General features: G+C 37.2%; 1 protein-coding gene across 1 annotated transcript in view; it reads right to left on the bottom strand.

The window, feature by feature from the left end:
- Window positions 1-21657, bottom strand: part of LOC129271846 (low-density lipoprotein receptor-related protein 4-like) — a 57035-nt gene extending 35378 nt beyond the window's left edge. The window contains exons 1-5 of the mRNA XM_064106860.1: window positions 20772-21657; window positions 19641-19803; window positions 17680-17819; window positions 16341-16589; window positions 11676-11792 (exon numbers count right to left, since the gene is read on the bottom strand). Coding sequence (XP_063962930.1) covers window positions 11676-11792; window positions 16341-16589; window positions 17680-17819; window positions 19641-19803; window positions 20772-21057 — 955 coding nt within the window. The 5' untranslated portion in view covers window positions 21058-21657. The remainder of the gene's footprint in view (window positions 1-11675; window positions 11793-16340; window positions 16590-17679; window positions 17820-19640; window positions 19804-20771) is intronic.
- Window positions 21658-24694: the final 3037 nt, after the last annotated feature.

Below are 24694 nucleotides of genomic sequence, written 5' to 3' on the forward strand. Positions count from 1 at the left end.
AGATAAAAAAGAAATGTATCATAAATAAATACAAAAGGCCAAAAGTAAAGTGTCACCAAAGAAGAAAAAAGCGGAATGAAAGATTAAGAAGAAAGAGGTGAGAAAAGGGAAAGAAAATTGGGATAAGACAAAGAGAAGGGAAAGCAAGAGGTGGAATTTGAAAGAGAATAGGAGGCAACCTTCAGAAAAAAAAAACTCATTATGTAATACAAGACATTTAACAATGGTAACAAGTAAATAAAGTAGTAATTGAATCAAATCGAGCACAAAAAAAGGAAAAGTAGAGCTGAGGAAATAGACTCCCGAAGGAAGTCGAAGCAGTGTTGATATTGCACATGAGTAGATTAACAGATGGATAGAGAGAAATAAAAGAGAGACAGATGGATAGATAGAGAATTTGAGAGATAGATGTTAGATGGATAGATAGATAGACAGATAGATAGGTAGATAGAGAATGAGAGAGACAGAGTAGATAGACAAATTAACAGATAGATATATCATGTAGTACCATATATTGATTTATAACATAGATAGTGGATAGACAGATATGATATATATAAGGATAGATATAATATGAAAAAAAGTAATTATGTTTTTTATTTTTCAATATTTTAGCTATTATTCGTTTTCATTCATATAAACGATCATGTGCGATAAAGTAAAAAAAATCATGAAGCCAACGTATATAGTTCAGCGGAACAACCAAAATACAGAGACTGAATCTTTTGGGCTGCTCAGCTGCATTTGCACGTATGTTCTGCGGATATCTTCGGTGCGGACTTTTGGATCGCGCGCCCAGCTGATTATGTAAACAAACGTAGACGTAGACTCTTCACTAGTCGCCTTGTGGCTATTTTTCCGGAAAATGCCTTCGCCAGGGTGTAAAACGGAAACGCGCGGCCGGGGCAATGACGGTACTAGGGTTTTTAACCTAGGAGGCAAACAAACATTTTGGGGCCGGGGGGATGACACACATTTTAAAAAAAATCGAGCGACAAGCGCGAGCTAATTTTATTTCAAATGCAGTCCCTACTGATTTAAAAAGGGAACTGTTAAGAATCAGCTGTTTGCATTAATTGGATCATGAACAGTAGCGTACCGTGAACCGCAGGAGACAAAGCATTGGGGGGGGGGGGCACTGCATTGTCTGTGAACAATGCTTTGTCTCCTCCGAGTCACGGTACGCTACTGGTCATGAATATGATATCTCACCAAATAAATAATGCGAGCACGAAGCGTGAGCTGAAAATATTTGATATCCGGGATGATACCTGGCCGTTCTAAGCTTTTTTTTTTAAATTATAAAATGAATGGCTATCTAATTCGCTGAAAATATATCCTCTATATGGAAATTATGAATACGCAGGATATGTATCTCACTAAAACAAATAATGAAAACTCTAATAACATTTTATTTTTAAGCCCCATGTGAACAAATAACCATTAATAACTGCGAGCGCGTAGCGCGAGCTACATTTTGAATTTTATATAATGGCCTGGAAGATTTATGTTTTTGTGACCAAAATTGTTGGGATCTAAATGCTAACGGTGAATGGATGAGAATATTTTTAAAATTTAAAGAACAAAAAACATTTTTGGAGTATTATGACAACGTTTACTATACATCTTGTTTCTTCAAATTTCGGGGGGGGGGGGGACTCACTGGGGCCTCCCCATTCGGTGGCGCCACTGGTCTTAAGCGGAGCCCCCAGAACCTCGTGATATTTTTAAACATTGCAGATGGCCATTTTTTTTTTATATCAAATCGCGGGTACATACATCACATATTATATTAAGTTCAACGCAGTTGCGGATAATAAACGAAATATTTTGAGGCAGCACACCATAGCAAATGTGGAATAATTTGAAAAAAAATCGCCAGCGAGCGAAGCGAGCAAGAAAATTTTGGCCTTTTAAAATGATTTTGAAATTAAATTATAATTATGTGATAGTCGCTTTGGAAATTTAGTCGATCAATCAATCAATCAATAGATTTGAAATTAGTCACGCGATATCGTCTAAAAGAAATATTTAGTTCATGAAAGTTCATAGGAGGGGTACAACTCCTTGCTAATTAATTGAATTGAAGGCTACACGTGCAAAAGAAAATGTCTCATGAGAATTATTCGAAGATTAGAGGAGCTTTATACTCATATTTTATATTTTGACAATACGTTTTCTATCGATATACGCCCCCATCTTTTCTCCAAGAGATGACGATCTACAACAGAAGGCTGAAGATATTCATTCGACCCAACCCTCATTTTCTCATTTCTCATTTTTTTAATTTGTAAGTTGATTACAAAAAAGAGTATGTATAATGATTAGACTGATTCTAGAAACAGAGAATGGGCAACCATTGAACATATTTTGTGCAAATAAAAGAAAAATACAGGTGTCACTCAGCTTTCGGAACTATTTTATTGGCGAAGGAATTAGGACTGAGTATAATATATGAATAAGATCTGCTCGTGAGATGCTTTAACCAGTTGCCCCCTAAATGTACATGCGCCGGGTCAAGCTAATGTTTATCTGGTTGCCCGAGTCGAGTTCTACAAGTTAGGGTACGTGGTTGCCCTGGCTAGGCCGTCGGGATATCCCTGGGGGCCCCTTGAAAATTTACTTTATTTTAATTTTTAAAATGCGATAAATAGCCCATTATTCCCTTTAATTTTGTTAATTTTAGCCCCCTAAATGTGCATGTGCTGGGTCAAATCAGTGTTTATCTGATTGCCCGAGTCAAGTTCTACAAGTTAGGATACGTGGTTACCCTGGCTAGGCCGTCGGAATATCCCTGCGGGCCCCTTGAAAAAATACTTTAGTTTAATTTTAAAAATGCGATAAATATCCCTTTATTCCCTTTAATTTTGTTAATTTGAGCCCCCTAAATGTGCATGCGCCGGGTCAAATCAGTGTTTATCTGGTTGCTCGAGTCGAGTTCTACAAGTTGGGTACGTGGTTGCCCTGGCTAGGCCGTCGGGATATCCCTGGGGGCCCCTTGAAAAATTACTTTATTACACACACACCGCCAAAAATGGCCGGTGCCCCCCCTGAAAAAGCAAGGACCCCCCAGTGCCCCCCCCCCCCCCGGGGAAAAAATCCTAGCTACGCCACTGTCTGTGAAGGTCCGAAAATGCTGGAAATTAAAAGCCACGTTAACGTGAATTTTTGTTGCACGTGGTCGTAACACGAAGCTATTACGTAATAGCTTCATGGTCGTATCATGCATGCACTGTACTGCGTGCACGTCTGTATAACGGATTTCGATATGGCTGTTGGCTGTGCGAAAGACAAAATCAGAGAGCAAGAAGTGGAAAGCGAGTACCCGATTTCGTTTTCGCTGTCTGCGTTTTTCCAAACAGAATCAGGGGGTAGAAAGCGTGTTCTGATTTTGTTTTTGATATATAACAAACACAGGTATAGAATGAGGTATCAGAGAGGACCAAAAGTATTTCTGATTTCATTCTTCTGTTTTTGATCTCCAAAAATGAAATCACAACGGGGTTTTTCTCGTTGTGATTTCGTTTTTGTGTTTTCACAGACCAATCCATGAGGTTGACTTCCGTTTTTGCTCTACGAAAATCGGGAATGAAAAACGAATTATCCATTAGTACCCTGATTCATTGATTCGATTCGATCTGAAGTGATTTATCTTCGAACATAAAGTGAAATGATGACTTACATCCAACTCCTTCAAACTCATCAACCAAGACTTCCTGCATTGAGCCATCAAGTTTAGCCCTACTGATTATCCCCCTACTCTCATCCGTCCAGTAGACCATTTCATTCCTGTAATCATAATCCACACCGATTGGGTCCTCAACCCCAGAAACAGGCAGCTTTTGGAAGGAAGATGAGAAGAAGTTCGGTCCGCTGCTGTCGCCCACATAAATGGCGCTGTCTGCAGGGTCCGTGAGGAATATCTTATCCCCTGAAAGAATATACGGTACATTATTTCCTGAAGTATTTATAGTAATATTTATAATGTGTTGCAAAGTTTTACACGAGCAATAGGACTTTTATGAAAAGAAATGAAAAGATATGTGTCATAACACTGTATATTTTGTTTTACTATCATCTGAACATAGTAATATTTCATGTAAGACTATCAATTTATTTAGAGAATACACTGTCGTTGACAGTACACTGTGAAAACACGGTCATTACCCACGGATTATTCCAGTAAGGTACAGATACATGTATATTAAATTCTGATAATGTTAGATTATACTGATAGATACTGAAAATGAAAGAAATTAAAACCAGTTCTGGAAGTTTATGAAGATTGCAAAGGAATAACACTTGTGAGAATATCAATAATGTTTTTTACTATTTAAGTTTATTTACGTTAACGAGAACAATATAGTCCTACATGTATGTTATTGGGCGAAAACGTCCTTGCTCTGCAATAAAGTCACAAGCGAATCGCCAAAGTTCTGCTAATAATGGAAACCTTTCTGTACCTCTTAAAAACCGTCAATGTCACGCTCATGGAATCCAACCCAGATAAAAGGTTGTTTTTAGAGGAAAAGGGAAAATCAAACATTGTTTGATTAAGTATAGGTTAAAGTTTGAAAAAATGTCGGAAAATAAAGGAATTTTCAACGGTTGTAGGAATTGGCCTTCGTTGTAAAAACGTCACTTGCTTGTTGCCTGTTTAAAATTTTAAGCCCATTTACTTGTAACTAATTTGAATAATATCTCTTGACAAGGATATTACTCTCTTAGCCCAGCTAAGCGGTAGACCAAAACTGCGAGGATATCTTGGTAATTCCGGTCCTTGTTGCTGATCATGGTATGTTGGCAGTGATGTGAAGGAGTCTAGGATTAGCCAGCCTGAAAAGTATGCTAGCGTTGAATCTCTAACCCCTTATCACACCATTATTTTTAACATTCGAGACACCTCAACAACATCTCTCACACAGGAAAAGGTGAAAACATAACCTTCCCCAACCAAGGCTAACATATAGGCCTACTCCAAGATACTTCAAATATACCGCTTGAGTGACGGCATAATCATGATAATAGGCATTGAGTACTCTTCCATTTCTTCTTTTGTTCAAATGATTGTTAATCAATGTTAAACAATATGCCATCTTGGTTATGCTTTGATAACTGCCCCAGGAAATAGGTACTCAGGGGAAAATCCCTAGTCCCTGATAATTTAGTACATGGCCTATGAAAAAAAGTTGTACTACCACTTGTTAAAATTTACCTACCCAGTTGCCAATATGAAATTTACATTTATACAGTCTTCGGAATCTTAACAACAAAAAAGAAGCCTTAACTTGATTATTGCTTGTCCGATTTCTTTCAAACTTTCACCATTCTATTTTTACCTCTTCTCTCACACATCATTTCATGAACAGGAATGGATTCCCATGTATAAACATGATAAAGGGCATTGCACCAAGTCAAGATCTCTCACTTAAATCGCTTGGAATTGGTATATTTCCAACAAAATGGAAAGTAGCTTAAGTGATGCCTTTCTTAAGAGCTAAATGTTAAAGGAATTAAAGGCTTATTTCAGTTCGACTTGATAATGTGAGTACTCGTGTAGTTCATACCATGTATCGTGTTGATTACCTTTTTTTTAAACTTTTTTTCGGAGGTGTATCCACCTACCGAGTTCAACTCCGCCTCTAATGAGTTTAATCCGATAACAGTCGTACAGAGTGGAGGAACGGCAAAGAAATAATGGTTAAATTACAAATTTGACATTCTCAGAAGCATCCACCGTGCAAAACAAAAGCTCCTTGTTTTCCTCAGGGGTAGACGATTGTCATCGTAAGAAGGTGAAGAGTGGTTTATATGCTAGGTATTTTTATAAAGGAAAAAATGTCTTAGAACCAATCATGACATCATACCAAAGCAGATGCTTACTTTTGAATGCTCAGGTCTCCGTACATATTATTTTAAAAAGGAGTTTAAGGTTAGTTTTTCATTTCATTTCATTTATTTTTTCCATTTCCAACAATCTTTTACAATAAGTTTTGTTACATATATCTTGATGTAATTATAATCAATAAATTAAGAAACGTATTATGTATAATAATCAAGATAACCATGTACCAGGTCGGAAACGGAGGAAGCTGCTAAAAAGCGAAGCTTGTAGAATGCAGCCTCCTATTACATATTTGTATGAACAATATAAACAAAACACAAATACAGCATGGTAGAAATTTAAGCATAAATCCATCTGAATGTATAGTTTAAAAAATAGTAAGAAAGAATTAGAAAATAAAAAAGCGAGATCAATAGTCTCCAGATTCTTGCCCCGGCACTCACAGCGAATATTACGGATCAACAGGAAAACGAAAAATATCATATGTCACGGTTCGTAATGCTGAGTATATATGAAAAATATAATGTATGAGTGATGAAGAGTTAAATAAACTAACGAGTATCTTGGAGAAACTTATTAACTTAAATTTAAAAGAATTAAGGCTTGGGGAATCTTTGATAGTATTATCATGAGTGCCCCAAAGTCGAGGGCCTTCGAAAGTAAAGATTGATTTTGCAAGAATTGTCCGGGGTAGAGGTAAATGAAATTCATCGGATTGACGTGTAGGGTATTTATGGATAGCTTTGTTTTTGTTAAATGAAGAATCAAAGATTGATGGTAGCATATTATTGTTTAATTGATATATGAATGACCCAAGTTATATTGATATAATGTTTTTACTTTTAAAATTTTATTGTCAATAAACAATTGGTCTGTATGGGATCTCCAAGATATATTAAAAATAACGCGCAATGCCTTTTTCTGTAAAAGTAATATTCTTTCTATATATGATGTATCTGTATTTCCCCAGAAAATTATCCCGTAGTTTAGATAGGGTAAAATTAATGTTGAATAAAGCATTTTTAGGGAGGAAGTTGGAAGAAAAAACATGACCTTATTTATAACACCAATATTACGTGAAATTGTAAGGCATATAGAAGCAATATGTGTTTTCCAAGATAAATTGTTGTCTACTATCAGACCTAAAAAAATTGTTGAAGCGACCACTTCAATGTCAGTATTGTCAAATTTTATATCGTATGGTAATTTATCTAAATAATTGCTGAAAAGCATACATTTCGTTTTCTGTACATTGACTGACAATAATTATTAGATCTTATCCATTGTACTAGCTTCTCCAGTTTAATGTTCAATATATTGACTTAAAATATCGGGATTAGGATGAGAATAAAGTACATTTGAATCATCTGCAAAAAGAATGTAAGATAAAATTGTCGAAGAATTGTGAATGTCATTTATATAGATCGAAAATAAAAGTGGGCCCAGTATGCTGCCTTGAGGAACGCCCTAATTGACCTTTAGTAGAGATAGATTTCGTTCTTTTATGTTAACAAACTGTTTACGGTTTATTAGGTAATTTCTGAACCACTCCAAGGCCTTTCCACGGACTCCGTAATTTTCAAGTTTGTATAGAAGTATTTCATGATTTATAGTGTCAAAGGCTTTAGAGAGGACCAGAAAATCACCTTCTGTATGTTCAAAGTTATCAATAGCTTTTGTGATTTTTTTTCAACAAATGAAAGAGTAGCATGAGATGTACTATGCTTTTGGCAGAATCCAAATTGAAAGTCAGAAATTGTATTATATTTATTCAAAAATCTAATAGTCTTGTATATATCACCCTTTTTAGAAACCTTTGATAGAGTAGGCAATAGAGATATCGGTCTATAGTTACATGCATTTTTCTTATCTCATTTTTTGTTCACTTGTATTACCTTAGATAGTTTCATATTGTTTGGCACGACGCCATTAATTAAGGAAAGATTAAATATGTGTACTAATGGGTCAACAATATATTCTATGACATTCTTTAATAAAATATTATCAATACCATCGTGACCACAACTCTTTTTGTTTTTTAAGTTATTCACTGTATCTATTATTTCATTCCTATGTACTGGTAATAGAAAACAAAAATTGGCTTTGGTCGGTGAACAAAATCGAAAAATTTATTTTGTGTCAATGGTATATTGTCGGCAAGATTTTTTCCGATCTGTGAAAAATATTGATTGAATATGTCAGCTATCCGAAAAGAATCATGAATTTCGATATCATTGTGTTTTATTGTTTTTATGTTCGATTTTACGCTATACTTATATAATGCATTGTTAATAGTTTCCATGTTTTTCTTATATCATGCTTGAAACGAATTAATTGGTTTATGAAGTATTTTCGTTTTTCGCTGCGCAAAATTTTTGTAAGGGTATTTTTATACATAATGTAATTGCGATGCGACTTCTCTGAACGATTTATTTTGTCGGCATAGTATACATTGTTTTTGCGATTTATTGACCGTAATATTGATTTCGATATCCAAGGAAGTCTTGGTCTCTTTTTATAACTATAACATTTATTGACTAATGGTACGTGTCTATCTAAGTGTGTGGTAAAATTTTTAATGAATACATTATATGCAGTATTGGTATCTTGCAAACTTAACACCTCAGACCAGTCGGCGTCTTCTAGACCTTCTTTTAATCTCGCTATATTATTTGGCGTTACTTTTCGGAATTTCTGCTGCGGGGAATAATTTTTTGTTAACCTAAACGGGACTCTTGAAAATATCGGAAAATGGTCTGAGATATCAGATAAAATAATTCCCGACTCGGGTAAAGGAGTAAAATTACAAAAAAATATTATCAATAAGGGTTGCAGATTGGACCCGGGTTGGTTTTGTAATCAATGGTAAAAAAGATGAGGATATCATTATGTAAAAAAATTATTGTGACGCATTATGGTTAGAATTAGATATGTCTATATTGAAATCTCCTGCTACGTAACAATCTTTATTGATAAAAACTGGATTTTGTAGAAAATCTTGTAAGTATTCTAAAAAATTATGTGTGTGGGAGTTGGGAGGTCTATAAAATACCGCGATAATAATGTTTTTAGATTTTTGGATTTGAATTTCAATAACGATAGATTCAGCAAATTCATTCATACAATTAAGACCACTATGTACGAAATATTCTAACTTTCCATTGATATAGAGACCTACCCCTCCTAGTCTTCTATTACCTCTATTATTTCCTACGAAGGTGTAACCAGGAAGTGAGTATGAACTATTAGATTCCTGAGATAACCATGTCCTGGAGCCTGTTCAGACCGGCAGAGATAGCGCGATCTAGCGCGCGCTAGATCGCGCTATCTCTGCGGTGTGGAAGGTACAACGTCGTTTCGGTCCGCCCAACAGCGAGCTACGGCGAGCCAAAACGGCGTGCCACTGGAGCACCTCTTGGGGGTGGTCCACGAGAGATAGCGCGGTCTAGCGCGCGCTAGATCGCGCTATCTCTGCCGGTGTGAACCCGAGCTACGATAGCACGCCGGAAGTCATCGTTCTACAACGCCATGAAATAAACGTAGGCCGGCTAGCATAATAGGCACAGCGATATCGAGCTCTCAACTAACTAGTACGGGTTCGTAATAGCGCGCGAAATCTTTGACCGCTCTGACCTCATGACGTCACGCGTCATGGCAACAGGACCTCTCAAAAAAGGGGGTGCTACGATAGACCGCGCTATCTCACTGCGGTGTGAATCCGGCGAATGCCAATGGGCGGACCGTGGATCGCGCTACGATAGCGCGATCCACGGTCCGCCCACGGTCCCCCCTTGCGGTGTGAACAGCCTCTCAGTTAACGCGATTACAGACAAATTCGTTTGTGGAGATGAATCAGTAAAAAGTTGTAAATTATCAAAGTTGCAGCTCAGGCTCCTTATATTCATGTGCATTATTGAAAATGTATTTGCTGACTTATCAGGAGATTTAAATTGATTTATGGTAAAGTATTTTGAACTGTGATAATTATTGTCATTATTATCGTTTAAATCTGCAGCTAAATTCATTTCCTTGGATACAAGATTTTCAAAATAAGGCAGATTGCAATTATTCTGTTGGGTTTCGGCCTAAACAAATTGTATAACTCATCATCATTCAACATTGCAAAAGGTTGATTTTCAATGACCGGAAATTTTATGAGAATAACATGAAATGCAAAACAGCGCTTCCTGCGGAGACCATGGATACCGCTTGCACGTGAGTGTGAGCGACGCAAAGAGCTGGAGAGAAGAAGAATTCGATGAAGAAAAACTGGTTATGCACATACCAAACGAGAAAAAAACTACAAACAAACAAAGATTCAACGGATAAACATTTACGTATATACAATGTCCATTGAATGTTAACCTTTGCGTTCTATGCATAACGAACATGGATGAGCTCGCTCCCATAGATGATAACGAAGAAGGGAAGCCTCCCTATAACAATACTTAAAGTGGCATAATCATTGATACAAACAATTCAGGGCAGACTTCCCAGTAAAAAGTTTTTCAGCGGTAATACTTATCAGATTGTTACGAGATACTTACCAGTGCAGTAGATTAATGTAGTTGTGTACCACTCGCCTGTGAAACCATTGCACACATGCGTTCTTTCTTCGTTACCGTTATCACACACTTCAACCAGAGTTTGGCCGTTAAAGTATATCGGACTGGGGTCCACAAAATGGGTACTAGAATTCTCATTAGAAGGAAGAGGGCATGTGATTTCTGCAATAAAAATACCAAATTACAATGGGCATATTTCGATGAGAACGAACAAGAGAATGAAAACTTACATGTACTTGATTTTAAAATGTTGAATGTTAGAATGTTGAGTAAGGAACCAATCAACGTTGATTAAAAGATAAAACGCATGCCATTCTGGTACAATAATGGTTAAAAGCACGTTTTATTGGGGAAAACTGATCTTACATTTTTATTTTTCTAAAATTTACGCCGTATTTTGAAATTTCTGTTCCCCAACAAACATATTCTGCAAAATAATTGGGTAAACATTTTTTTTTGCTTTTATAGAGTGCAGGAAAAAGAAATCTATTTTTTTATTAAACTAAATAACCTTTATACGTACATTGCACATGCTAAATGTAGAGTGATTAGCATTCCAATGATAAATTTATTTGATCTAGGACTACATAAGTTAATACATGGTATCATCAATTGTTAGTGTGGTTTTACTTTGACGGCATTACGGTTAAAATGGAATAGGCTAATTTGATTCAGCAATGCTCAATAAAAAAAAACTGTTGTGGCTTAACCCAGTTTAGGGAACCAGATTTGAAGATCGGTTCGATTACGTCCTCATCCCCCATCTCCTGAACTGGTTTCAGAACCACTTCACATAAGGCGGTCTTGATGTTCTGGGAACTCTCTCAGTGGAGTCCTCACCTGCACTTAAACCATTAAGCAAAAGTGGTCTTCAGAACCACCTCGCGAGATGGTTTTCAAAACTGGATTGAAATATCGTTAAGATCGCCTCCTGGATCCCGTTCACAGTATGTTTTCTCAAACTGGTTTCCCTTAAACAATTTTAGGAAACCAGCTTGAAACATCGCTTACTGGCGTTCTCATCACCATCTCCTAAACTGTTACCAGAACCATGCAATTCACCATGTTCACGTAAAACCGTCTGGTTGCTACTGGAACGCTCTCAGAGGAGTCTGTACCTGCGCTTTAAAAACCGGTACGTAGCACAGCGGTCTTGAACACCACATCGTAAAGTTGTTTTCAAAAGTGGTTTGGAAGAATGCTTAAGACAGCTATGACCGTTCCCATTACACGTTAAACTCGTTTTCACATGTGATGAAACTTACCATCCAAACATGTTGGTCCAGTATACCCTGGCAGGCAGGTACAGGATGGTGTGTCATATCCGATCAGCTCACACGCACTGTTGCCTTCGCAATTGATCGGATCAGGGCATGTGAGATCTATGATAAAATACATACACAGAGGTTTAATGAATATAGGGCATTAATAATAATAATAATAATAATTAGACTTATATCGCGCCAAATCCACTCTGTAGAGTGCTCAAGGCGCTTTTTAGGAAATTATAAAATAAATTAAGAAGAATTGAACAGAAATGTTTTGAGGTAATGTTTGAAAGTTTCAGAAGTCAAGCACTGTTTGATGTTTTGAGGGAGGCTATTCCATAGCTTAGAGGATGAGTAAATAAATGATCTTTTACCCCAGGTTTTGGAAATGTTAGGGGTAACAAGAGAATTGGAAAAGGAGGAACGTAAGGATCTTGAAGGGGTATAACTTTTGATAAGTGAAATAAGGTACTGGGGAGATGAGCCATGAACACAATGAAAAGTTAACAACAAAATCTTGAACATAATACGCTGTTTTACAGGGAGCCAATGTAAGGATCTTAAAATAGGAGTAATGTGAGTGCGCCTGGTGGATAGAGAAACGATGCGAGCGGCAGTATTTTGAAGTTTCTGAACTTTGACTAACTGATTCTGGGGTAGATTTAAAAAAAAAGAGTTTCCAAAATCGAGACGGGACGAAATTAAAGTGTGAACCAATTTTTCTGTGGCCGGTCGAGACAAGTATTTCCTAATAAAACCAATATTTCGCAATTGGTAGCGAACTGATCTACAAATAAAAGAAATGTGATTCGACATTGTCATGTGAGAATCAAAAACTATACCGAGATTGCGACAAGAACTTGACAAATTTACAGTGAGGCCAGAAAATGACATGGAGTCGATGTGGATTTTACTTAGTTGTACTTTGGAGCCAAAAAGAAGAAATTCACATTTGGCTGGATTGCACTTAAGAGAGTGAGAAGTCAGCCAATTGTGAACATCAACCATGCAACATTCAAGACGATGGATGGAACCTTCTGCAGCTAGTTGATCCGAATTAAAGGAAATCATGAGTTGGATGTCGTCTGCATAAATATGGTATTTTATGTCGTGTTTCAACAGAACTTGTCGCAATCCAGATAAATAAATCGAAAAGAGAGTTGGCCCGCCCACAGAACCCTGAGGTACTCCACAAGAGAGAGGCAAAGCATCAGATTTATAACCGTTAATACAAACGATCTGAGAGTGGAATGAGAGATAAGACTCAAACCACTTGTAAGCCTCACTCTTAACACCGAGTGAACTAAGTATGTTCAAAAGGATAGTGTGATTTACCGTGTCGAAGGCGGAGGACAAGTCTAACAGCAAAAGAGCTGTGGTGTTCCCTTTATCCATGCCTTGTAGGATATAATTAGACGCGTCAAGATGTAGTGTTTCTACACTATGATAAGACCTATAACCTGACTGGAAAGGATCGAGCAAATCATTATCCGAAAGGTATTCAGACAATTGAGAGAACACAATCCTTTCAAGAATCTTGAATAAAAATGGTAAGTTTGAAACTGGGCGGTAGTTTTGGAGGGAGTTTTGGTCCAGAGAGGGTTTTTTTAACAGTGGGGTAATGAAAGCAACTTTCAGAGAGGGAGGAACGTATGCCTGTTCTTTACTCATATTAATTAGATGTGAGAGAATTGGAGCAACAGAAGGGGAACAATCCTTAAGTAATTTAGTGGGAATGGGATCTGACTGACATGACTTGGGAGGGAGTTTACGTAAAAGTGACATGATCTCGTCAGGAGTGGTAGGTTGGATAGTTTCAAAGGAAGAGGAAGTGAGCTGGCTGTGTGGAGACTCATCTGGTGCTAAACTATCGCAGATCATCTTGACTTTGGTCTGGAAGAAGTGAAGGAAAGTAGACGCCATTTGCGATCTGTCTGAGTGGGAAGGAAGAGGTGATGACTGTCGACGGTTCAGTAGCCGATTAGCTACAGAGAAGAGTTTTTTAGAGTCGTCGTGATAGTCTTCAATGATAGCCACATAATAGGAACGCTTTGCCCTCTTCACAAAGGAATTGACAAGGTCACCCTGGGCAGAGAAGAGTTCCCGGAGGATATGAAGTGAAGACTGCCGCCATTGCCTCTCCAGCCTTCTTCGTTTTTTTCTTCTGAGAGCGGATGTTGTCATTATACAATGGAGAGTCAACATGAATCCGGACTTTCCTTTCTTTCGGGGGTGCATGAATATCGAGAATCCTTCCCAGTTCAGAGTTATAACGATGTACGGCGGTGTCGACACAAAAGTTTGTACTCTCTGTCCTAGGAGCAATGATGTCACATTCAGTGATGTCGTTCGCGAAAGCCACCCTGTCGATGTTGTTGATGTTGCGACTGATTACAGTGGATTGGGACCGACTCGGCTTGGGAAAGTTGACCTTCCATAAGATGGCAGAGTGGTCTGAGATGCCAGGTATGACCCGAGGCTTCGATAAGAGAGCTCGATCATCAGAGTCCCTAACCATGACAACATCAAGGATGTGATCTCTGTCGTGTGTTGGAGTATCAACTAGCTCAACTAGCTGAGAGATGGCGTGACCGCTAATTAGATCATTAAACTTATGTGTGTTAGGTGAAGAGTTATTGTCTAGGTGAATGTTCAGGTCGCCAGTATGATAAAAGGTGGAGTTCGATATATGCTTCTATCCAGGAAATCAGATAATTCATCTAGGAATCTGGAAAAGCTATGTCTACCAGGAGGCCTGTAGATTACAGAGATTTCCATGCAATTAACATCGTTGGAGATGGTTGCAGATAGACATTCAAAACTGTTGAATTTTTCATGCGGCTTGGTGACAACGTGAAGACTGTCCTTGTGAAGAAAAGCCACTCCACCGCCACGCCCAGAGACCCTTGAACAATGCTTGAAAGTGTAGGAGTCAGGACACAGGTCACCTACGACTGCATCGTCATCTGATGTCAGCCATGTCTCACTTACACAGACAAAATCTAATTTGTGATCTATAACAAAATCTTGAAAAATAGTTGCTTTATTACGTAGCGACCGGGAATTAATGCTGGCAAATTTAAGATGCCCCTTAAAGATACCTCGCCCTCCTCTCTTACCCCGATGTGTCCTCCGCCTTCGACAAAGTCTACTGATCCCGAGAGACACCAACCGGTCCCATACAATGGGATTATCTTCCCGCCATCTTATCGTGGAACAACTATCCCTTATATTAAGTGCATGAAGTGTCTGACTATCATATGTAAAATGTGATGTAATAGAGTCAGCTGAAAGGTTGGATCCACTAGAAGAAGGCCCAGGGTTAGGGTTGATGTCTCCTGAGATCAGTAGCAAAATGCGAAATCTAGAAAGAGAATTAGCATACCGTTGAATGGGTGTACCAACATACTTGTACTTTCCATTTGGATCAGGTTTAACAGCATTACATGTACATGTAACAGCAGTATAAAGAACAAGTTCAGTAGTGAAAGACACAATACAAATGGATACAATAGATGCTAAGGCTGTCAGGCTAGCCAATTTCATTGTGAAAGTGCGCACAGCCGTACACTGTGCCCTATGTTGTACAACAAAAGTTCAACATGCATGTGATGATGGCTACTTACTTACAACACAGTAATGCAGTGGTAAAATAAAAAAACATAGGATAGCAAATATACGAAAAATATAGCAAAAAATGAGACAAAAATTGTCTAGTAGGTTCCTGGAGTCATGCACAAAGACATCATATAGCAATAAAGAGAAAACATATGCTTGAACTATACAAATTAAGATAGAAACTAAGAGCTCTGTGGGAAGGCATCCACCAGGCGCACTCAACCCCCCCCCCCCCCAAGAAAAAAAAAATAGATCACTGAGTCAAATTAGATAAGTTAGAATCAATCCCCCCAAAAATGGAGGAAATTCCATGTATTGTGAATTTCACTTTCACGGTACACCATGTAACTTTCCTGGGCGATTGTTGGTCCTGAAAAGGACCTGAAAGGGACCGCTCATACTCGACGTTTTCACAGGGGTGTTCCTGTCGTCTTCATTCTCCTGAAGAAAAGAACACACTAGTCGAAACGTCGAGTTTGGATGACCCTTTTAAGGACCAACAATTGACCACGAAAAATAAATGGTGTACCGTGAAACCCACTACTCTTCTTCTTCGCCATGGAAACCTTCAGAAGTTACAAAACTTTTATAATTGTTCTTTTCAACGAGTAAGATTTTCTCACATCGATTTAACATATGTCTGTATACATTTTACATGCTTATATATTTAATCATTATATTTCCGCCATAGAGCTATCATTTAGTTGACTGATGAGTAATGCCTTGGATGAATCAAAGTACTAATGAACAAAATGAATTAAAAACACGTATGTTAGTGTTTTGTGCTATTTGTGATCAAAGATTAATGTATACTTTTCAAATTCAATTGTCAATTGAAATATAAAAAAGATATAATATTCTTAAACAAAGCAGGATACGCTGAATGTCAGAAATTCACATTATTTGCACCCGGTGCACACCACCAGCACACAAACGGACACACAAACGCACACATGGAGCCCGCACACCCTAACACCCACACTCACCCTTAGACACACACACACCCTCACATCCACCCTGTTGCACACAAATTAGCCTACTCACTTGCATAGATTTTTACATGAACAGGAAATGCATGGACGCTCACGTTCCGTATTTCTTCTTCCCCAAGTTCAGCTTCATATAGCATCGCGGACCCAAATTCAGTAAAGTAGATTGAATCGAAGTAGAGGGATATCCCCCAAACAAATATATCCCCGGATTCTGCATAAACATGCACCTGACGTTCTAAGGTGTCGAGATCTATTGATTCTATGACGTCATAAAATCCTTCCGTCCAATATAGGCGCTGTTCTGTAATAGGTGAAAAAGAATTCCTCTTTGTGACTTTTTAAAACATAATGGTGATGTTGATGATGATGAAGAGGACGCGGGGTAGATGACGAGGACAGAAATACTTATGGGGAAAGTGATGTTTTTAAAAGAATTTTGTCCTGCTTCTTACGAATAACATTTGCATTTCATAGTATGCAACTATAAGGCTCAGCATCACGGACAAGCTGGAAAAATTGAACTAGAAAAATCACGAGTGAAGCTTAATACATGGAATCTATAACAAGGTAACGACAATGCTTAGTCTCTAGTATTGTGTAAGCAAAGGTTTATTTATAAAAAAATGTTTGTATTATGAATATGCAAGATAACTTTTGTGGGGCTAGCATCATGTACGTTCTTTGGACATTGGGTGCGCTCTATAACACAACACCATTAGTTTATTCTTTATTTACTTCATATCAGCAGTGACCGAACAAGAACAAAGCTATCTCCAACAGTAAAATTGTAAAATCATGGATCCCTTTCCAATTTATAACTGGATACGTGGTAGGCATACTAGAGATATCATTATTTTTTATACTTGACAATGAAAAACAAGTTAAGATCTGATAGTCCCACCTACATTACACGATTCAATCAATCCAAACAACTATACAAGATCATTGACCCTAAACGAATTTTGACCTTGACCATGTGACCTAACACTCGTGTAAACTCATCAGTGATGTGTGATGAGACAATTGTGTTCACGTTTCATGAGATAGAACCATTTACTTTCAAAAATCATTAAAGATAGTAATCATGGCCTTTTCACAATAGTAGGCCGCAATAATTACAGCAGGAAAATATAATAGGGAAATAAAAAAATATATTGGTAATTAATTATGAATCATAATTTCCTTTCATATAGAGATAATTCTTAATCCAGATTTGCAATAAATACACACTCACTAAATAAAAAAAATATATACGAGTTGAAGAGAGAGCGAGAAAGACAGTATCTGACAGTGTAATATTATACATTTTGAAAAATACGGCAAAATAGCGTCCTGGATTTGAATCGTGAATATGAATAAAACTTTGGCAACCATTTTAAGGATATAATTACCTTGACTATCTAGTGCTAGGCCGTTTGGTTGCGCGATGTTCGTTGATACAAGCACGCGACGATTAAAACCATACTTGGTGGCCATTTCAATTTTTGCCCCGATGAACACCCCATCCCCGTGCTCAGTCCAATACAGTGTCCTAGAATCAAATAAAGAAGTAAATTATTTGAACAGAAAATCAGGCGCGGATCCAAGAGCGAGAGAGGTGGGGGGGGGGGGGGGGGGTGGGGGAGCCGGCCCGGTCCCCTATTTTTAGGCAACCAAAATAAGGTGTCCTTTTTAACTTGAGAGAAACGCTGAAAAACAGAAAGAAAAATACGAATGAGGTATTATACCCATGTTTAATTTACGGCTTCGTAACGGCCGGCCTAATTAAATCCCCATAGGCCTACTCGCAGTGGCAGTGGCACCGTATTCTGTTGGTTCACAAAGTAGCTCTTCATAGGAGGGCTTGAGCGCATATATGCGCTCAAGTAGGCCGTAAACCCATATTAAACAAAAATGCTTAACATTTCCAGTTGTCATGCCATGATATAAACGAATTTCGAGCCCTCTTTGATATAATATTGATGAATAAGATAACAGTTTCATGAATTCCTAATAATGAGATTGTCCCATTTTTCAGAATGGACCGACTAGTTTCATTTCCCGCTTAGAAGGGGGAATGATGACAAAATGTCCTTACAATGCCCCGGTGCTAGGTCTAAATAATAATTTAAAAATCAGCTTGCGCTTAGCGCTCACATTATTTGTTAAGTGCGATCCATATCAACTTCACAATTTTTCGACAGAGTGCTTTTTGCTTGAAATAGTGCTCAAATTAGCCCGTTTCAAATCATTACATCAAATTTTTAGCTCGCGCTTGCACATTATTCATTTTCTAGGTCTAAATATCAAAAACACACTCAAACATGTTTATTGAGATACGCAGCTTCTTCTTTATTCAAAACGTGCTTAGATTATCTAGAATATCAGAATATATATATTATTAATAATATAGAAAAATACCCAACTACTCATCCTTTCCATGATTTACAAAACATTAATAGAGTGTCCCGTTTTTAAGGTCTAAATCTCTTTTTCCGCTCGCGCTTCGCATTAATTGTTTACTTCATACCTATCTTGTGCTTAGAATGCCAAATTTTTAGATCAGAATGTCAAATATTTTCATCTCGCATTATTTGATTATTCATATTATTATTCAAATGCATCCTGTTCACGATCACAAACATTGCTCAGAATATTAAATTTTCAGGACAGAATACATGAAATTTCTATTTAAAAAAAAAATAGCTCGCGCTGCGCGCTCGCACTATTCAATTAGGGCTTATTATGTGTTTTAAGAATAAAGCTAAGACGTGACTGTTTTGACTACCCATTCAAAGAAACAAAAATCAACTTTGAGCGGCCGATCCGGAAAACATAGGGTTTTTCGCCCCCCCCCCCCCCCCCCCCCATTTGCGAAAGCTGGATCAGCCCCTGGAAAACAACATAAAATTATGTAGCATTGTCGAAGTACAGCTTTTCATGGTAGTCATATCGAAATATTCCAATCTGGGTCATATTCAGATATCTTGGAATCCCTTGACAGACAGTTGTCTTGGAATGATTTTTTCATTAAGTTTGGATTTCAGTATATAACACACAAAGGAAATGATCACGTGAAGCAGATAATTGGTAGAAAGTGTATTTTGGCCTATTTTGACCATTAATTTTTGTCAGACACATCTGCTTTGTGTCCAATCCTTGAGGCATAACGATTTTCAGAGTAGGGGAGGAGACTGAGCCGAAATCGGATGAGGGGGCTGAACATGCGTAAAATCGCAAGTTGCTGGCCATTTGTTTTTTTTACAAGTTTACTGGGAAAAATGGGAGAGACTACAGGGGTTCCAGCCTCCTCCCCCTTCCCGGTTCTGCGGCCCTGCAGAGTTTAGATAATTTGTTTCAGCCAACTTCTTACTTTCTCTTGTAGGAGAGTGTGATACTCCATGGCAGGTAAAGGCCGGTAAAAATGATAGTATTCCTCGATGATCCATCGAGGTTTGCACTTTCGATCTTCTCAAGTAAGGTGTCTGTCCAAATCATCCGTTCATCCTCCAAATCTAATACTATTCCTTCAGGATCTATAATATTTCGTAATGAAACTGTTTATTGGCATGCTTGTTATGTGTACTTTTAATTGTTCACGACACCCACATTTTTTTTCGGACGCTGGTAAGGCTCAACAACAACAACAACAAGACAAATCAATAAAAACTCAATTCCAAGTATAGGCCTATATAAAATCTGTCATTTATAAACTTTAAAATCTCATGATAAGTAAGCTTTATTACTTTAAAATATTATTTTTGGTAGAATGCGCTTGAATTTAGCGATGGTCTTTGCACGAGTATTCAGCGGGAAACTCTTCCAACATGTTATTGCCTACTACGAGGACTACCGACCAAGATAGAAGGGCTCAATCGCTAATAAAAATGGAGGTTTCCATGATACCTCATGGTAAAGTGTTATATTCTAATCTTTTATCAAACAGCCCCAGGATTTGCGAAACCTGATTAAACACAAGTCAGTCACGATGGTTTCCTGTAGTATGTATTTATTGTTTACCTAAAAGGACATTGTCGTTTATCTAAATTTAGCATGCACGTGTGTGTACATAAAAAATAATTTCTTTATAATGTTTGTTAATGTTCAAACGGAGCATTATCTAAATTTGTCAATTTTTGCAAGAATATGAATTACTATTAGCCTATGGCCTCTCGATCGACGAACTTTGTTATTTGTTTTAGACTGGAATTTCATAAATATTTCAATTTATTTGAGGTATGATATTTCATATTTTAGCGAATTTGTTAACGTTGAAATGCAAAATCGTCACAGCTAATGAAAAACCACAAAAATAGGTTTGGATTATTTGTGACATTGAAAACAATTAATGATAAACAAAATGAATGATAGACGTTATGTATGGCTAGTACATTGTGGACTGGAAAAAGCCAGTAAAATAAAGAAATGGTGGGTTTTTCGGCCTTGATTTGAATCGATCTGAAGTGATTTATATCTTTGAATATAAAGTGAAATGATGACTTACATCCAACTCCGTCAAACACATCAACCAAGACTTCCTGCATTGAGCCATCAAGTTTAGCCCTACTGATTGTCCCCCTACTCTCATCCGTCCAGTAGACCATTTCATTCCTGTAATCGTAATCCACACCAACTGGGTCCTCAACCCCAGAAACATTCAGCCTTCGGAAGGAAGATGAGAAGAAGTTCGGTCCGCTGTTGTCGCCCACATAAATGGCGCTGTCTGCGAGGTCCGTGAGGAATAGCTTATCTTCTGCATGATCCGCTGATGAAAGATACCACACATACATGGGATGAAATAAGTGTCAGAATCGTAGGTGATGGAGCTACAACGCGCTCTTTTGATGACATAATGGTATGATGGTTGGCCCTATGTCTGCGCACCTAATAATTCAACTTAAGATTAAACCTAAATATCTTTTTGTTCCACAGAAAATTTCACTTATTAATGTTTATTTTATTCTTATGAGTAAGTTTGCAAAAAATCTTATAAAAATCTGGGAAAAATATATGACTTTGTTGGAAAGGAACCTCGGCCAGTAATTTTCAGATTTAACAAAAAGATGGTGCCCCATGTCTACGCACCCATTCACTTTACACACGATTCGGGAATTTGATGTTAAAGGCTGCATTTTGAGGCGGTCACATGAAATGCCAGAAATTCAATATTTTTCCACCATTTTGAGTCGGATTTTTCAATAAATATCGTTTTATTTATTGCATGTGTAAAGTTTGTGGTCGTTGCGTATCTTCTTTTACTAGAATCGCGCAAATACGCGGGTGCGCAGACAAGGGGGACTCCCGGGGGACTGCGCAGACTTGAGGTTACACTTTGAATTCCGTAGATTCGTTATTCCGAAGGTTCGTAATTCCGAAACACATAAATTATCTATACCTCGATATTCATTAATCCGAAAACTAAGAATGGTTCGTTAATCCGAACATTTGTGGCGTAATTCCGAAGGTTCGTCAGTCCGAAAACGAAATAATGTTCGTTAATCCGAACACGAAACAAGGTTCGTTGTTCCGAAGGTTCGTTAATCTAAAAACGAAATAAGGTTCGTTGTTCCGAAGGTTCGTTAATCCGAAAACAAAATAAGGTTTTTTATTCTGAAGTTTCGTTAAACCGAAAAATGAAATAATCGGTGGCAAAGCCGGGGAAAACCGGAAGAGTAAGCGTGGTGGAAGGGGAGAGAAACACCGTTGCTGTTCAATTGGTATGAGGATGGGGGGGGGGGGCAAAAAGAAGGGCGGCGGAACAAAGTAGAGTAAAGGGTGATTCCATACGTGTCGTACGGGACATTTAGAGAACATTTGACAGTTTTTCGACAAGATAAACACAGAATATTCAAGTAACTAAAGGTGATCATCAAGTACTACCAGAGTGTTAGTAAAACCAAGACTAAACATGACTTGAATTCACATCCTGTATAATACAGATTTAAAATAGTAATGTGTCGTTCGGGACGCAGAAAAAGTGGCTTTTTTTGGAAACCTCAAGTTTGTACTCTAAAGTCTGTGAGTTGGACAGATAATTTCCAAAAAAATTAACTGAAATTGATATTCAATTACCCAAGAACAAACACATATATGAAAGAAAGCAAAATAAACATTCATGAATAAATAAAGCAAATTTTAATTTTCGAGAACATTCTGGCGTACGGGACACTCAACATGTGTCGTACGGACATCTCTAAATTGAAGCCAAACTTCCTTACTTTATGTCTCTTTGACTTCTTCAATCACTTTATTTGGCTGATGATAATGATAATCCTATCAAACTAAAGACATTTAATATGTTAGAAACCGCTATTGGCTGAATATTTCTGTCAATATATCTTAAACAAAATTCTGTGTCGTACGGGACACTCGTGTATCGTACGGGACACTTGTATGTCGTATGGGACACCTGTGTATTGTACGGACATTTGCGTGTTGAACTGGACAGCCTGTATAAACAATGAACTTTTTATCAATCAGAAAGGGAGCATTGCCCCTAAATTCTTCCTTTTTAATGAAAAGCATTAAGTAGTCATTCGGGACAATATGATTACCTCTTCTATCCGTTATATATACAATTGGGAGCAATATATTTTCATTTTGTTATGATGGGAAATGTACAATGGTTTACAGCATTTTTAGGAGCTAAAAATACCTGAGGTCTTGTGTGAAGTTAAATTATAGTGAATTAAGTGATGATTTCCGATACACTATTTAAACCATGAATGAATGAAATTGTGTTTGTGTAAATGGGGCTTAATACCTTGGTCACATTTGCTCTACGGTGGCCGTACGGCGAGTCGAAAACAGCCGTTTAAACATTTTTTTGCCCAACTACATATAGGTAGTTTGAATTAAAATTAATAAAACGGCTGTTTTCGACTCGCCGTACGGCCGCCGTAGAGCAAATGGGACCAAGGTATGAATGTTATGATTTTTCATATAAAATATATATATGTCACAACTGTCACTTGTAATTCCACAAAATATTTTTTTTCTAAAGAAATGCGATTTTACTTTTTTTTTATTTGTCTGCATTTCATGAAATCATATGGTTTGTCTTATTTTCCAGATTTTTTTAACAACGTAGTTTGTCTTATTTTCCAGATTGTTTTAACAACTTGAGAAAAGTAAGGTGTTTTAATACTGTTTATAAAAAAAGTTAGTGATCATGAAGGGAGGTCAAATATATGATTGATATGTAAATATATATATATTTTTATACATCTTATAATAATTTCACAATAGCATGCAAGAGGAAATCATCTTCCATGCTAGGGTTAATTAATCATAAAGGTTTTCTTTTCATGCTCAATGACAAAGAAATTAACCAGCTCTGACCAGTGAAAATCACCAGTTTAGCTGAAGGGATTCACAAAAGAATAGGCCTACATGAAGTCAATTAAATTTGTTAGAATCACCTTTTTTATGTTCTATGGAGATGAAAAATAAAAAGCTATTCAGTTCATCTAATGTCAAATCATTTACTTGGATTAAAATAGGCCTACTGCTTATAGTTTCTAAATCCAAATCCTGGAATGAAATGCAGTATATATTGTGTGTCGTAAGGGACAACTTTTAATAGGACATTTATTGAAAAATTTAGGGCAGTAATTAGATCCTTATAGGATAAATCGATCACCCATGGGTCAAAGATAGATAAACTGATCTTGTAAGATTGCATCATGAAAAATAAAAGTGTATGAAAAACTTTTGCATTTTCATGTGTCGTACGGGACATTGCCAAAAATAGGTTCGGAAAAATCAGGGTTGCCCCTTTTATGGATCATGAAAATGTTGTAGATATCATTTGAAAACATCAATGATACATTATTCCATTGACCTGCAATATTTTCAATCTTCTCGTGCTTTGCCAATAATGGCTTCAGGCAGTGTTTGTACTTGACTATTTAATCAGCAAAATTATTGAAAATTGAAAATTCCATTGTTTTCCGCAATAAAAACTATATCTGACTTCACTTTTGGTTAAAACTCATAATTATCATAAAATTTAGGTATCATAGTAAAATATCACACTACTTATGACTTATTGAAAGCATGTTCAAATTTTTGAAATGTTATGCTGATTCCAAATGTCAGTCCTAATTACCATATTCAACAGCTTATGGTCATTTTGGCCACTTATGGCCCTCAAAATGACCAATCCCATCTGTTCAATACTTCAATTTATCAAAAAACACTTCGAATGTTACTACAATGGTTACAAGGATGGGTTACACTTCGTAATTCCGAAGCTTCGTAATTCCGAAGGTTCGTAATTCCGAAACACGTAAATTGCCTATACCTCGATGTTCGTTAATCCGAAAACGTTTTGGGTTAGTTAATCCGAACATTTGTGGCGTTATTCCGACGGTTCGTTATTCCGAAGGTTCGATAATCCGAAAACGAAATAAGGTTCGTTGTTCC

Source organism: Lytechinus pictus, chromosome 11 (genome assembly GCF_037042905.1).
Source record: "Lytechinus pictus isolate F3 Inbred chromosome 11, Lp3.0, whole genome shotgun sequence".
Taxonomy (NCBI): domain Eukaryota; kingdom Metazoa; phylum Echinodermata; class Echinoidea; order Temnopleuroida; family Toxopneustidae; genus Lytechinus; species Lytechinus pictus.